Consider the following 15,920-nt stretch of genomic DNA (forward strand, 5'->3'; position numbering starts at 1 on the left):
ATTTGTTCATCTTCCAGGAAAACACAGGCTTCTTCTAAACTGCTGCTCAGCCTGATTTATTTTTGATTTATTTACTATTTCTTCTGGATTAATTATCTTTAATCTTTAAGTAAAGCTCACTGTTTTGGATCAGGCAACAAGCCTCCTGAGGCTGCCTGACAGAAACATTTTTGGTTTGATTCACAACTGACATCATCTCTGACTAATATGATCACAAACATTATAATGCTCTGATGCGGTGAAGTGAGTGTATCAGATGGACAGTTAAATCTGAAATCTTTTACTCCAGAGACAGTTAATGGCAGTGATGTTAGGGATTCAGGTCTTTAGGGATTCCCACAGTTTTCCTTCCATTTAGCTTGTATTAATTACATATTTAAGTGGCTGCCTTACACTACAGTAATAACTGTATGCAAGCTGTCTCTGTGGAATCAGAGAGGCATACTATCCATTTATCCACAGCAAGATGATATCTTCACAGGTGCTTCATTGATCTGGCTTTCTAGCTTTCACTCTGGTTGAATATTACATTTAGTCTTTTTTGTAATGCATTAATAATCCAAAGGGAAAATGTTTCTCATTATGTCCAAAAATAGCCTTTCATTTCACCTACTTAATTAAGAGATTGTTTAAAAGAAATTCATCAGAGTCCAAGAAGAAGGAACATGATGATGATGAAGAGAAGAACAATTCCACATCTCACACATACATACACACAGTAGCCTAATTAACTGTTGATGTCATGGTTTCTTCTACCAGCATGCAGATCCGATCTGTAGAAAAGTACAGACTAGTCAAGCCAAAAAAAATGACAGAAAATCGATTTCTTTTATTCTTTCTTTGGATTCATGGAACCCGCTTATCACCTAATCTTCAACTTTAAGCTTAGCTTAGAATCATCAGCACTTGGGGCATGCTGTAGCTTTACTGGTAGACGATAGATAGATAGATAGATAGATAGATAGATAGATAGATAGATAGATAGATAGATAGATAGATAGATAGATAGATAGATAGATAGATAGATAGATAGATAGATAGATAGATAGATAGATAGATAGATAGATAGATAGAGACCGATTGTGTCATTATCACCTGAAAATAAGAATTGTTTGACGTTCATGTCTACCTTAATTGACTTAAAGGTCCACATGCAACATTTAGAATATATTCATAGCATATTATCACAAAATTTTTTTTTATCTAGAATGAGCTGTTTATATCTACAGAGAGAGCAGGTCCTCTTGAACCACATGGTTTCTACAGTAGCCCACAATGGACAAACCATTCTGGTTATAGTTGTTTTTTATAATCTGCTTACATAATCCTAAATACATGTAATCAGTGTCTACCCAACATTGTGCATTGTCATCACATACTGCATCTGACTACCTTATGTCTCATTCATGCATAGTTCTACATGATACACAGTTCAGGTCAGAAAACTACCTGTTCAGCAGAAATAAATCCACTTGACATCACTTTTCAGGCCCTTCAAGTCCCTCAGTCCTTGCTGTAGTTCAAAAGCCACACCATTCTGTTTTGACCTCTTGCTTTATCCTACCTCTTTTTGGTCATAGCTTTTTCTACTCCAGTCTTACTCTTCTTGCAGGTACAGGTGGAACTAGAAATGTTCTTGCATGACTAGCTCAGTAGCTTTGGCATCTGCCTAGCCTTGTGGAAGACTTCAGTTATGCACAGTGATAGAATGGGAAGAGCGCACGCAGGTAGGCTTATTACTGAAATACATTACTTACCCTAGCTTTAACTCAAAAAGCTCGAACTTGCTCTCAGCCCTCAAAATAAGGGTGTAATGGAAGAACTGGCCTCAGGTGGTACAATATATTGTAAGCAAGCAGAGAAAAGGCTGTCAGAGTTTCAGGTGGATACACAAACACCCACATAAGCTGACAGAAAGACATATGCCCAGAGAGACATTTCAAGAGAGGATAAATATAGGTCTCGCATCCTGAGCAGATGGAGTCTGACAGGGTTTGACATGAACCCACAGATGACATTGGCTCTGCAGGATTCTGCTCATTTGTCAGCTGCAGCCTGGGCCTGGACATCACCGGCTAACCTGAGGGGACGATAAGGAGGACCCCAGGCCGCTGAGAGGTGGCTACCGCTGAGCAACATGCCACCAACAGCTCCAGTCTTATCTAATCTTCTCCATGGATGAGCAGAAGATTGGGGAACAAATAAGTGTTTCAGGGAGGAGATGATAAAGAGGCGCTGTTGGTGGTGGTGAGCACAGTGGTCTCTGGATGGAGTGGTTTCTTTTAATTTGTCACATCCTGTGACCACAAACATTTCCCACCAGTGAAAATACCAAATGAAATCCCGTAGTTTCAAAGGAGTGGAATATTGTGCAGAAAGCAGCAATAGCCAACGAGAGCAAGCTGATCGAGAAGTGTCACCAACCAAGCTTGTGGAATTATACCAACACAATGAATGCTTGTTTAATATCTCATCACCACAACAGAACTTACAAGGAGAAGGTTGTGTGGAAATAGCCTTGGCTCTGGATGTAATAGTTGAGCTAAAATGTACAATAGCTGCCAAAGCTTAGAGTGCAAATGTTTTTGGGGTAGAGGCCAAAATCTCAGGGATGTGTATCTCTAAACCTTGGCAGATAAAATCAAAGGTACAGTAGAGGCAAGGTTATATGTACGCAACACAGATCTTAACTTATCATAATGTACAGTAGACACCAGTGTATAAAATGTTTTCCTCAGTTTTAAGGAGAAAGTGGTTGTAAGTGAAATTGAAGCTACCTTGACATACTGCACCATCCTCCTGTTCCTCCAAAGGATTTCGAATGAGATTTACTGTAAAATCCCATTTCTGCCAAAGAAAAGATCTCTCTATCCTTAACTGATGGATGGTTCGCTGTTGTTTACTCTGAGGGGAGGGAGAGAAAGCTAGAAAGGGGGGTCATAAAGCAGTATTTTTTTATTTTTTTAAGTATTATTTTTTTGGCCTTTTATGCCTTTATTGACAGAGATGGCTAGAGAAAGACAGGAAAGGGGGGCAGGGAGAGGGGACAACATGCATTAAAGGGCCGCAGGCCAGACCCGAACCCGGGCCACTGCGTATACGGGTCGCCAGCTCTAACGACCGAGCTCACCGGGCGCCCAGTATCTGCTTTTTGAATCCGTGAGCTACTGTGTGCGTTTGGTTTTCAAAGACAGTCATCAGTACCACCGGGGGGAAGAAACTGGATCGATCAGAGGCAGGAAATGGACTGTTCTAAATTGAAACAGACTGAAAAAAATCTCCTATAATTATAACTGTGTTCAATTAGCCTTAACATGATTGCTGAAGGGACCTCAAGTACACTGTGGTTCAAGCAAGGTGAGCTCAAGCGTGACAGTTGTTTCTGCACACAGATTACACATAGAACCGCTCGTTTAAGACACCTAGGTATCAGAGGAAAAAAACCAGGGGCAGAAATTTTGTGCCTTCAGCTTGACAGCAAGGTCTGAGTATTCAAATTTCACTCTGGTAAGTGTTTCCCTCAACTGACATTGATCTTTAGTGAGTGAGCAAGAGGAACACATGTATTGCTGCACTGTTTGAGCACTGAGGATGAGGTGAAGCACTCCAGAAAGCTGCGGGGTATTGAGAGTGTTGTGGAGCGTGATATTAGGGCCAGCGCTTCCCACCAAGAGGTCTACGAGCCATAACGACCTGCGAGCACCACCAGTCCACCAGCTATGACAGACAGGGTCTCTCAGACGGAAAAATACATAGAAAGGGATGGTGGAGAGTTAGAGCTCCTGTCCGAACAGACACCCCTTTTTATTATGAATAATATTCATATGAAAGTCTTCTGGATTTAGGATTTACACTCAATGGCTCAGTCTTCCACACTGGATGAAAGTACTAGATGTGCCTGCAGACATTTTACTATGGATGTAAGGGGAACTGTTGCAGTAATTCTGGGTAACTGGTAAATAACCCCACTGCATGCCCCCTGATCCTAAAATAGGTTTCTGTGTGTAGTCTGAGATGCAGCTGAAAGCTCTGGAAAAATGTAGTAAGTAGACCTTGAGTTGAGATTACTTCGTCAAATCGCAAAAAGGTTATTTTCCCAGACTTTATAAAGCTTCTTTTAGGGTTACAGAAGCCATTATACAACTGTTTTCACAGACTGAAAAGTACTTATTGTGCCTAATAAATCTTGATCTTGAATTGATCACCTCCAACAATTTTTATTATCAGCACAATTTCTGTCAGAAAATTTGTCAGTTAAATTTGCAGCTCTGCTTTTTACATGTTCTATGTAATACTAGGACTAACTAGTGCTAAAATTCACATGCAAAATGCAAAGCCGCTTCAAATTTTCATGTCTTCTACATGGATCATTAACTGGTGACGATACAAACTTTGATGGTTGTCACCTCGAAATGAGAAGCCTGCTTTTGTTTATCTCTATTGGAAATCAATTACCTATTGTTTCAGAAATTACTACAAATTCTGCCTTTGTTTTAAACCGCATATTAGCGAGAATGGAAAGCTCGAGGCCTAGCAACAATGCAGGCAACTGAGAAGTAACTTGCTGCCGTTTCAGTAACCTACTAAAGGAAATTAATTCTGTGCAGTTTTGACAATTAGTAATTTCTAATGTTATTTCCCTCACTAATAACATAACTGCTTGCTATTCACTTGCTCTTAATTAATTTAACATTGCCCCAGGCTATATTCCGGAAGTCAAATGAGGTTTTCTCCTCAGAAAAAAAAATGTTCTCCTTGTCTGTCCTCTCTCTTCTCTTACCCACCCTCCCATACGTGCTATTTTCTCCACACAGCACCTGTCTGTTACAGTGGACATCAATCACCTGCTGACAGATGCAGGGCTTACCTACCACACAAACCCACTGAAAGACAGAGTGCAGGTAAACATACCTTAAGTGGTAATACAACAGAACATTTGTCCATTCAAAGGTCACGTGTTTATTTGGTTGTCAAAATTTCCTTGACAACCAAATAAAAGCTGTTTCCCCAGTCCAAAGCGGGGAAGATATTTCATCAATCATAACTCTTTTTTTCCTGTTCCCTGACGTTGATTTTATAGTGTTGACTCAAAGTCTTGCCATTATTTTCACTGACATGAAACTCGTGTCATGTTCCCAGCATTACCCCTTCATGGTGTATGGGATGACAGATGAAACAGATTAAATGAAACCACAGATGATGAAACACTGTACAACACTGTGGAAGGACAGGCTTTTTAAGGCTTGACACCAAGCTTCCACCTGTCAAATCCTTTTCAGTGATTCCTCTTCAGCCTTAATCACAAAACACTGCTCAGTCGCAATCCAGACCGACACTAATGCTCACACATTTTGGCTGAATGTGAGGCATGCCATGAGATAAAGCACCTCATTTCCCACAAATACTTCCCCTGTGGCCGGAAAAAGTCAAGCTACCATTTGCTAATTTAGCTCCTTGATGGGCACGCTGCAGCTCTTCAGTCTACATGTGTTTCCAAACTAGCCATCAGAGGAGTGAATTACTTTGCTGTAATGAAATCCTCCTCAATAACAGGAAATCTGCATGTTTAGTTGGATTGGATGTTTTTTAAATGGCGCCAGCTGATATTCTCCAGGAGGAAATAAAATATGGAGGAGGTTAATATTTTTCCTGACACCGTACAATGGTGATGATGTATTTGTCTATGAGTGATCACAAACTGTAATGTCTAACGACCGTGTTGTTTTAGGTGCATTAACTTTGTTTTATTTTACTTTTATTGTTTAAATTATATTAAACTTCATTTTTCTTCTTCAACTATGTTTCTATCTCCCATCTCCCATCACAAGATGAACAGTATGTTACAATGGATAAAATGTCAATAGAAATACTCACGGTACGTCAAAACTATGAGATACTTCACATAATACTATAAAAGAAAAAGGTTTTTTAGTGCTTTTGCACATATTCGGGTATCTGGAGTGCCTACCAGCCCAGAAACTGTGAAATAAGTAAACAGTTTTTTGAGGACTGCGTATGTCAGACAACATGATCTTCAACTAGCTGTTCAGACTCACCTTCTTACACAAGGTGGAGGCTCATGACAATTGTACCGCCCACTTCGGCAAATGTGCCATTTTTTCCCCCCTGCCAACTGTTCCCTGATGCCAAATTCTTGCAAAGTCCTGTGAATACACCCGTTGGTAAATTATGAAAGTCTTAGGTATATATCGCTTTTACAGCTTCCACGCTTGTGTAAAGGCTTTCCACAAGATTTTGGAATCTGGCTGCAGGGATTTTCTCCCATTCAGGCATAAGAGCATTAGTGAGGTCCAACAGTGATTTGGGGCAATAAGACCTGGCTCACAGTCAGTGTTCCAGTTCATCTTAAATCTGATGAATGGGGTTGAGTTCAGGGCTCTGTGCAGGCCAGTTAAACAAAACCAAACTCAGAAAAAAGCCTTTCTTTATAGACGTGGGCTTTTTGCACTGCGGCATTGTCACATTTAAACTGAAAATTAACTTCCCAAAGCTGTTGCCACAAAATTGGAAGCACACTGTTCTCTGAAATATCATTATCTGCTGTACATTAAGATTCCCTTTAAATAAAAAGAGGCCTACCACAAACCTGGATAAAATGCCTCAAAGTAAAAGTATGTGAAAGTATGTGGATGGGGGTGAGAGGAGATTGAAGAACTTGATATGAGTGAGTTCAGGCTTCTGTTTATCCATGAAGCACCCTTTATTATGAATTAATGACTAAGTTGGGGAGTATTGCCACGCTGGCACTGAGAGCTGTTATTTATTGTAATGGTGGATCATTATCTAACTGCATCATCTGTAACCAGCCAATGACAGGCCGCCTTAGTAATGAGTTTCTCAGTGAGACAAAGCAGGGGATTTTGGTATTTCTTTCCATATTTCCAAACAGCCCTCTCATTAGCATAATGTCTCATTAATTCTGGTTTTGGCCTTGGCACTGTCTAATTCTCACTTGACCCCATTTGAACTTGACTTCTTGAACTTGACTATGATAACAGCTAATGTTGTAAATCTGCAAGAACCGTATAATGTGGGGCACACTTGGAACCTCAGTGAGCTTCATCTCTTCTGCTGCAGAAGCATGGAAATACATCTCCAGGCTACATAAAATGGCAAATACACATCATTTGGATGTGGGCTACAGAGATTTTATGGATTATTGACAGGTTCTTTGCGGGCTGCATTAAACCCTTTTGCAGTACAGTGCTGCAGGGATGACATAGCTGAGTAGGCCAACCAGAGGTTAGCATCGCCATAGTTGTCGCTATAAAACGTAAACGGGACATTTCCATTGGATTTTGGATTATTGCAGAAAATAAGCTCCGTGGCAAACAAAAGTTTATGATGCTGGCATGTTTCGTTCACAAATTAACCCCACTTAAATTATGTTTAAAGCATAAATGCAATTGCCAGACGGGTATATGAGTGTGAGTTTGTATGTATATGAGTGTATGGGAGTGATTATTTCTGACTACTCCACAGGGTGCAGACAGGCACTAAAGAGAAGAATGTGCATGTAATTTGTTTCCCTTGTTTTGATGAGCTTCCAAGTAGATCTTTTAAATGGCAATTTATTTTTTTCCCAAAGTTTACTAAGATGTATCGAAAGCACAGAGAATGATACAGGTAGCCTTGAAGGAAATTTCAGATTGTTGGATGATTACACCTGAGCCCTTGGTTCAATCCTGTCTGCCGCTCGTAGCACTCGGAACGTGGGTGTGAGGCTGCGGAGACTTGTAATTTTAGAGTCTCTCTCTATAAATGTTTATATCAAATATTAAGTCAATTTCTATGCCGTGAAAGACGAGGAAACTTGTCTCTCCCCGGTACCAACAATGTGCCCTAATGTCCTTCCTAGTTGCCTAAAATATAATACCATCTGAACAAATTCACCACTGCAGGAGATAGCAGAGTTTCAGGAGCAGGACCACATCTCAATTATGTCTCTTCTTACATTACCATAGATACCCTCTTAACCCTCTCCTACCCTTTCGCTCTCGTATTCTACGCCCCCCACCCATTTTATATCTCTTATTTCTTACCCTCTGAAGGGTCATAGGGGGTCTGTCGAGTCCAGGTGAAATGGCGGATTTCCCAACAAAGATCACCCACTCCGCAGCGGCATCCAAGAAACAGATTCACGCATAATACTACAAGCATAATACATAATGTTTCGATAACAATAGAGAGTCCAGTGTAGTGTGTCTCTTCCTGCAGGACTTTGGGTTGCCATCTAAAGTAAGGAGTGACCATGGCATGGAAAATGTTGCCAAATTTATGCTGAACAAAAGAGGAGCATCATCACTGGTCGCAGTACACACAATCAGAGAATTGGCTCTCAGTGCCGGCGTGGCAATACTCCTCAACTTTGTGGGCAGAGCTAAATGGGGTTGTGGAATACCACTACAGTGATTAGTTCAACTTCATGGAAGAATAAGGCCTACCCATCTCCCTTCCTGAACTTTATTTTGTTATATCACGTTTACTTACTACGTGTTCAAAGATCAGTCCAAGAATTGAGAAACCAGTGGAATAACCATGGAGGTTGCAGTCTTTTGCAGTTGTGGCACACTGATATTGTTACTCACACACTGGATTTTAAGTTGATGAAAGCTTTGGAATTAATGAGGATAGACCTCTGCTGAACTACAAGCTAATAATAATGTTGTTCCTGAAAATAACTTGTGAATGACACAAACATAGAAGGGATACATCACTTTGTCGAGCCATTATTGGATGATGTAAATCATGGGATTGTTATTTTTGGCCCTCGTAAACATTTTGTTCAGCATATTTTGATTTGAGAAGTTAAAGAGAAGTGGGTTAAATTGAAGGGAAGACAAGAACAGTCACTTTTCCAAAACTGGTGGCACATAAATCCTTTGAATGAACTAATCTAATGAAAATAATCTCAAAACTAGGACTTGTAGTTGTTAATTCAATCCAATAGTCAACTAGTCATTGGACATTTATTATAATAATTTAATTATTTAAATATATATGACACATGTTAAATGATAAAGATAGAAGTGGTCATAAATCCTTGTGTGTCTGAACAATGTGTTCACATTTTTTCTGTTCTGTTTCCTTAAATATGAAAATAAGGAGATATTTCTTATCTGTGGATACTGTATGTGTACTTACATCTCCAATAAAAACATATTTATGAGAACAATGTGTTGGTTAATTTATTTAAACAGTGTAACATCACACATCTCACACACGGAATAAATAACTTCCAACTTAACAAAAACTTGCAGATTTATTGATACCATAGAAGTTGTATAACGTTACTTACAAATCAAATTGCTACAAACTTGCTCCTCTCCCTCTTCACGCCTTTACTATCCCTGCCTGAACCTAGTACTGGTCAAAGTCGCTGTAAAAGGCCTCCAATGGTGTCGGAGGCTGTGTTCGGTCCCGCCTGTGGTCCCTGGGAGGCTGCTGAGCCCGGCTCTGTTACCCGGTCACCTGGCTCTGGTTATGATGCTCATTCCGGTGGTGTACCTCCTCCCCGTACTTCGAGCTCGCAATCTGGGTACAGTCAGGGAATAGGTAACTAGCTAGTCGCAGCAGCTCATGAGCAGGTAGCACATGCTGTGTTACAAGAGAAAAGGTCTGTGTTGCAACAATCCCCTGATACTTTTGTCATTTAGTGTCCCAGTTTGACACTGTTTTTGTTTTTCTGTGAATATTCGACTAATGAAAAGTGCATCAACTATGACTCTTCTCGTCGTTTAACAGTTTACTCGACTATTAGGGGAACACCAATGGGCTTCATATCTTTGCATATAAATCTTGCAACTGGATGACTTCTTTCTCTTCTAGTTTTTGTGTTAATGCTTCTGGTGCCAATAAAGGTTCAAACAGGCTCCAAATGGAAGTAAAGGCTTTTCTCTCATCACAGTGAGAGCATTGATCCCACATGTAAAGTGCAAAACTGTTGGTTCACTGTCACACCCCTCTGTCCCTAATTATTCTAAGGAACTCCACCTCCTCTTCTGCCATCTTGTGTTCATTTTTAAAATTTCCTTGAGAGGATGTGATTAAGAATAAAGTGCAGTTGCTGATGGCAGGAATTAGTGGTGGTGATATAATGCAAAAATATGTCTGAAGCCGAGCCAATTTCAACTGCTTAGTATTCTGCTTTGCTCCTCACTTCACTACTACAGCTCACTTTGTGATAAGAGACCAGCTGACTGCTTAAAAACTGCCAAGATACCATGTTCTTTATTACAAGTGTAATGAGGATTGTCTAGGAAATGAGGCCCTGACCAACTGCTCAGCAAAATGATCACCAGTATTCTTTAATAGGAACAGTGTAATTACTTGGCCTGCAAAGAAAAAGGAGAGGTTGGCCGCACAATGAACTTTGCCAGCTCCCAAAAGTTTTTATTGATGCAAACATTTTGACCTACAAATAAACCAGCAAAGTTTTCATAGCAAGAGGTAGATGAGCGCTTTATGGGGTAAAATTGTATCTTAATTCATGTCAAAACTGTTACACAAGCCTGCAAATTCACCCGATTGATCCTAGCACCTGCTTCGTGGGGCTTGTTGGTCTAGGGTCTCACTTCAGGGGCGAGAGGTCACGGGTTCAAATCCTAGACAAACCCACAATTTGATGGCATTGAGTCTCAATATCCACTTTAAGCCAAATATACAACTATGATAATGCTACCTTTGTTAAGTGTTCGATATGCGTCTGTAAATCACAGATTACCACTAAACCTAATAATCTCTAGCGTGTTTATCACAAAGGAGCTGTTCCTCTTCTGGAACAACCACATCGGCTACAGAACTGGCAGTGAATTGCTTAGACAGATACAGCATGCTCTTGATTGATCAGTAAATGTCCTGCTAGCAAAGTGAGCCTTTTAGAAGAGAAGAATGTTTATGAATGAATCAATATCCCTACTGCCAATATCCTCCAAAGAGCATCAAAAATGCATAAATGTAGCCAGAAAAGACACCGATGTCGGGGTAATCTCAGCACACAAAACTACTCCAGATCCCATTTAATTTAGTGTCCAACTTAACTCTTAAAGCTGCTATAATCAATGTATTTTCTGTCAACATAAAATGAAATGAGTACATGGAAGTATAAAAGGAATCACTTATAATGCCGAACTCTAATTATCATGTGACCCTGGTGAACAGTGGAGCATTTAGAGGTGAAAGAGCATTTGTGAAGACCGATACAGAGCTACAACTCCAAAAGGAAGATAACATTGCTCCGTGTCTGCTGTGTAGTGTGTATTTATTCTCCCATAAAAAAAGCTTAAGTTGAAGACATGGAAAAGACCCTCTGGATTATAAGACCTCAGACATAATTAGGAGAAAATATCACTTTTTCAAAAATGTTGAAAAAATTTTTATTTAAAAAAAAAAGTATACACAATTTGGAACTCAAGGTTTCAGTCACAGAAATCAGTAAGATGATACAGAATCTTCATTATTTCATCATTGTATGCTGACATGGAGACTGAACAAGATCAATATGTCTTGATATTTGATACATCATCAACCCGCAGTCAGTACATGCTATCAGAGCCGGGCAGGATAATGAAAACGTCAGTAAATGTCACACAGTAAATTTGGGGTTTGGCCAGTCCAGCCATGTTGACTGATAGTAGGTATGGAAGCGGCAGTCCGAACAGAAAACAAACTACCAAAAGAAATAAATACCAGGGTCCATGCAGACCCGACTGTAGAGTGTTTCATGGTAACATTTGGACAAACAATCTGTGATGGCATGTTGTGGCGTTGTTGGAGGATGGATCTGGTCCAGGACTGAGGGTGGGGCTCTGTGTAGTCCAAGCAGACTGCTGTGGTGCCGTTTTAAAAAGTATTCCGTGCCTCTGTGGGTCGATGCTGCTGAGCCAGCTTACCGTAGCCGCCTCTGGCTGGGTCGTAGTCCTGCCTGTACTCATCTCTCACCTACACGACAAACAAAAAAACCCACACAGCCAACGCAGCCAGAAGGCACAGACACATCGCTCATTATTTTAGGCCTAAAGTTACATTCTGATAATAAGAAAAAAACAAACTTGTATGCATTTTCTACACAAAAAGCCAGTTCTTCAGTCATATATTTGTGTTCCCACAGAAAGCTCATTGTTTTTACCACTACAACAAAATTGGACATGATTATGTATGTTGTATTTGGTAAATGCCACGCTATAGTAATGCTGTCTCCTCAAAGGCCATGGTTAATCATGCATAATTTATTTTAGAAGTTATATCATTTTCTAAATATCATACTGATGTATTAAAATGTCATGATATACAGTATTGATTTTTTTAAAAGCCATTTCAGTGTGTCATTTTTCAAAGGCCATATTAAGCTGTGTTTTATATTGTTTTTTTTTTTAATATGCTGTATTGCGGAAAAGTCTAAACGTTTTCATGTGAAGGACTGAAAAGGTAAGAGACCCAGAACACCATGGTGACACACCCAGGGTCCGCAGTGACTTAGAATCAATCACTAGTTATTTGTTCCCTATTTTACTGGTCAACCTGGACCCCCTGTTGGTTCCTGGCCTCCTGAACTCTACATTTTATTCTGTCCAACAGGATGTGTCTGAGTTGCTTTTAATCTAAACTGGAGTTTAACTGATATGGATTTTTAAAAGTGCACAATAACCTTTTTTGGATCGAAGCTGCTGATATGCGATCTGTTTGAATATGATTTCATTTTTATGCCAAAATAAGCATTCACTTCAATTCCCATTGAAATGTGTCTTTGACTGAAAGGAAGAGTGTATTAAGCCCATGGGACATCAAAACTCTGAACTGATATACAGCATAATAACAAAGACAATATATTCCTTAATATGTTTGTGAATTGTAGCCCAACCAATTCTGTGTTTATTATCATCAATATTTAAAAATTCCAATAACAATATAGTTTTTCACATAAACACATAACCTAAACAATACAAATAATACAGACTGCTTACATTTCTATTTGTTTATGAAGGAACTGTGACCAGGATAGTAAAAAGCAGGAGTGTGCAGTTGGAAACTGAACTCTTCGGTGCTCTCTTGTGGAAAAACTATGTAATGGTGTAACGGTTTCTAAATGACCTCAAACCGAGTGGTACTTCTGTACTGCAATTCCTACATTACTTACTGGCTGCACACCAACAGTAATGCATCTTCCTTAAGATAATACTGGGTGATATACCCGCATGGCTGATTCATTGGTCTACTTAAGCTTTCTTTAGACGGTTAATGTGGTTCATCTAATCGCAGCGTGTCCATCCAGCTGGCCGGGACCCAGACTCAACCTTAACTCAGGGGCTCCTTAAGGACTTAACGACTCACTAAAAGTGCTGCGAGATTTGTTCATTAGTGTATTTTTAAATGTGCCTCTACCATATTCAAATATGTGAGGCAACATTCTTAATGAATTAATGTTTAGATTACATTTGCCAATATATATTAAAAGGCCTATTTTTGATACGAGCAGCAAAGGAGTGACAGTAAATTGGGAGAAGAATAAAGCTTTCCACATTAATTCTTAAGTATGAAATCCTGTCAGCATCCACAGTAGAATAACTACACGTTTATTTATTGTGTCCTCACCTGTCCTCCTGATTTACCGCGGCCGTACTGCCGTCCCTCCTTGAAGCCGGCGTCCCAGTCTGTCCTGATGATACGATCATCCAGCCGTGTGCCATTAATGAAGCGCATGGCATTCTCTGCACCTGAACGTACGTAGTACCTGGTACAGCGGGGGTTAAGGCTCCTAATTCTTTTTTTTTATCTCATACCAGAGTGTAGTGCTTAGGTTAGTAATGCAAGTATTCTTTAAACAAGGACTTTTAAAAAAAAAACTGGGTCACATATTTAAAAAGGATACTCTACGAAGCAGAATCCGCAGGCCGTCTTCTTGACTTTATCCAGACCAATGACGATGCGCTTGACGTCTCCACTTTTGGAAAACAGCTCGTGTACCTGTTTCATCAGCGGCAAAAACAACAGAGAAAAGTGAGAATAGTGTAAAGAGATTATAAGAAATATCTGTTAAATGTTAGAAGACTATCCTGGAGATCCTCTCATAATTTAAATATAATCCACTAGGAGTTACAGACAACATTTCTCATTTTCTTATAAAAAAAAAAGAATATAAAGTTGGTGCAGGTCTTAAACTGAGGATGTACTCAGTAATAATGGCCGTGTGTCCTACCTGCTCCTCTGTGGTGTAGAAGGAGAGATTCCCAACGTACAACGTGTTGCTCTGCTTCAGCAGCTTCTCCTGCTCATAGCGGTTACCCTGAAAACACAAGCAACAAGGAAAACATGAGTAAGCACAATTTACAGCTCACAGGATGCATAGCCGCTGATGGAAAAATGGAGAAGCAGATGTGTAAATGAATAACTTTATTTTTTTAGAGCACCTTTAAAAAACAAAAAAAAGGGTTTTGACAGACAAAAAGGTTAAAAATAAAGAATAAAAAACAACAATAAGAGCAGAATAGAAGCCTTAATAAATAAAATAGATATAACAAAGTAAAAAAGACACAAATAGAGATGTCATATAAAGAAAACAAGTCTATAAAAATGTGTTTTAAGAAGTTAAATTAAGTACATTATAATAATGAATCCATAGTGTGTGTGTGTGTGTGTGTGTGTGTGTGGAACCATATCAGTCAACAAACGAGCCTTTCGGATGGAGGATGTTGTTTTTCTCACTCTATTTATCCCACAGAGCCTCTGAGGAGCTTTTATTAAATGAAGCTTTCACAGATTGAAACAACCGGATCCATTCAAAGTACGAGCAGCCCGCTCTGTTGCTACGGTAGCCGGCTGTGAGCCAACGATATACACCGTCACACCGACACCGAGCCCCGTTAAATACCCGTTAGGAGAAATCCCCGCACTCACCTTAAAGTGCTGGTCTCTGTACTGGCTGACATCGATGTAAGAATCACTGTTTAATGCGTTTAATTTCGCGGACATTGTGAAAGAAGTCGCGGGGTCGGCGGCCTGCTGCTATTCGACTGTTAGCATTACGGAAACGCGATGACGTTGGTTCCGGTTTTACGTGCGTGCGTCGTTGGAAGTGATCAGGGTCAGCTGATCAGCGCCGCCTGTTGGTAAAGTCTGTTTATTACTTTTTATTTGATGTAAACAAACACAAAAACAAGAGGATGGTGTGATATTTTTTGATTTTCTTTTCTGTAAAATAAAAGAAATGTATTTATTTATATTTATATTTATATTTATATTTATTTTTATTGTCCTTGTGAAAGTTATAGCCAATACACTAAATCCAGTTTCTGTAAGCTTGCCATGTTAAAGTGCCCAAAGTCACATGACTCTTGAAGCTGGGAGGTCAACTGTGAGATGTGGTGCCACACTATTGGTTGCTGCCTGCTGTCACTGGCTGAATGGCTGCTTAGACTGGTCCTCTGGTTTGATTTGCCTTTTTTTATCCCGTGGCTCTTTTGTTCCTTTTATATACTGATCGGATAGTTTTACTGATATTTCTTAAGACGTAACAACATTTGTTGGATACTTTGAATTTTACTCATTCATTTATTTACCTGATTCTTTTTGGGGGGGATATTTTGCTAATAATTTAAAAGATATTTTAATATGATTTTCTTCTGATTTAACTGCTTTGAATACACTTGTGTCTGACTCTTGTCAACACCATTAACCAAAATGTCCTTATTCGCACATTATTTGCCCCTAACAGCTAAAACGTTTGAGAAACCTTTATGATTAAATGTTACAGTACATTTATTGGGTGCAATTACCAGAATATTTCAGTGCATAAATAAGGCTTCATGGATACCTTTTAAATGTCAATATAGTGCTTTATAGATTGTACTACCCAACTATAGATCTACACCATCAATGACACATACAGACGTATCAGACTTATT

At 39.5% G+C, this 15,920-nt stretch overlaps 1 protein-coding gene across 1 annotated transcript; it reads right to left on the reverse strand.

Annotated features, from left to right (window-relative positions):
• Positions 1 to 11,382: 11,382 nt before the first annotated feature.
• Positions 11,383 to 15,070, reverse strand: ncbp2 (nuclear cap binding protein subunit 2). The gene is made up of 5 exons (XM_051377158.1): positions 14,914 to 15,070; positions 14,216 to 14,302; positions 13,889 to 13,983; positions 13,612 to 13,750; positions 11,383 to 11,961 (listed from the first exon to the last, which is right to left on the reverse strand). Exons 1-5 carry the CDS (start codon positions 14,986 to 14,988, stop codon positions 11,863 to 11,865), a joined length of 495 nt encoding a protein of 164 aa, XP_051233118.1. The 5' UTR covers positions 14,989 to 15,070; the 3' UTR covers positions 11,383 to 11,862.
• Positions 15,071 to 15,920: the final 850 nt, after the last annotated feature.

This window comes from Dicentrarchus labrax, unplaced genomic scaffold, assembly GCF_905237075.1.
Source record: "Dicentrarchus labrax unplaced genomic scaffold, dlabrax2021, whole genome shotgun sequence".
NCBI classification, from domain to species: domain Eukaryota; kingdom Metazoa; phylum Chordata; class Actinopteri; family Moronidae; genus Dicentrarchus; species Dicentrarchus labrax.

Coding starts and splice junctions, on each gene's coding strand:
- ncbp2 (XM_051377158.1), bottom strand. CDS start 14,988: ATGTCCGCGAAATTAAACGCATTAAACAGTGATTCTTACATCGATGTC. Junction 14,303..14,913: donor ACAGAGACCAGCACTTTAAG/GTGAGTGCGGGG, acceptor TTGTGTTTTCAG/GGTAACCGCTATGAGCAGGA. Junction 13,984..14,215: donor TCTACACCACAGAGGAGCAG/GTAGGACACACG, acceptor CTGATGAAACAG/GTACACGAGCTGTTTTCCAA.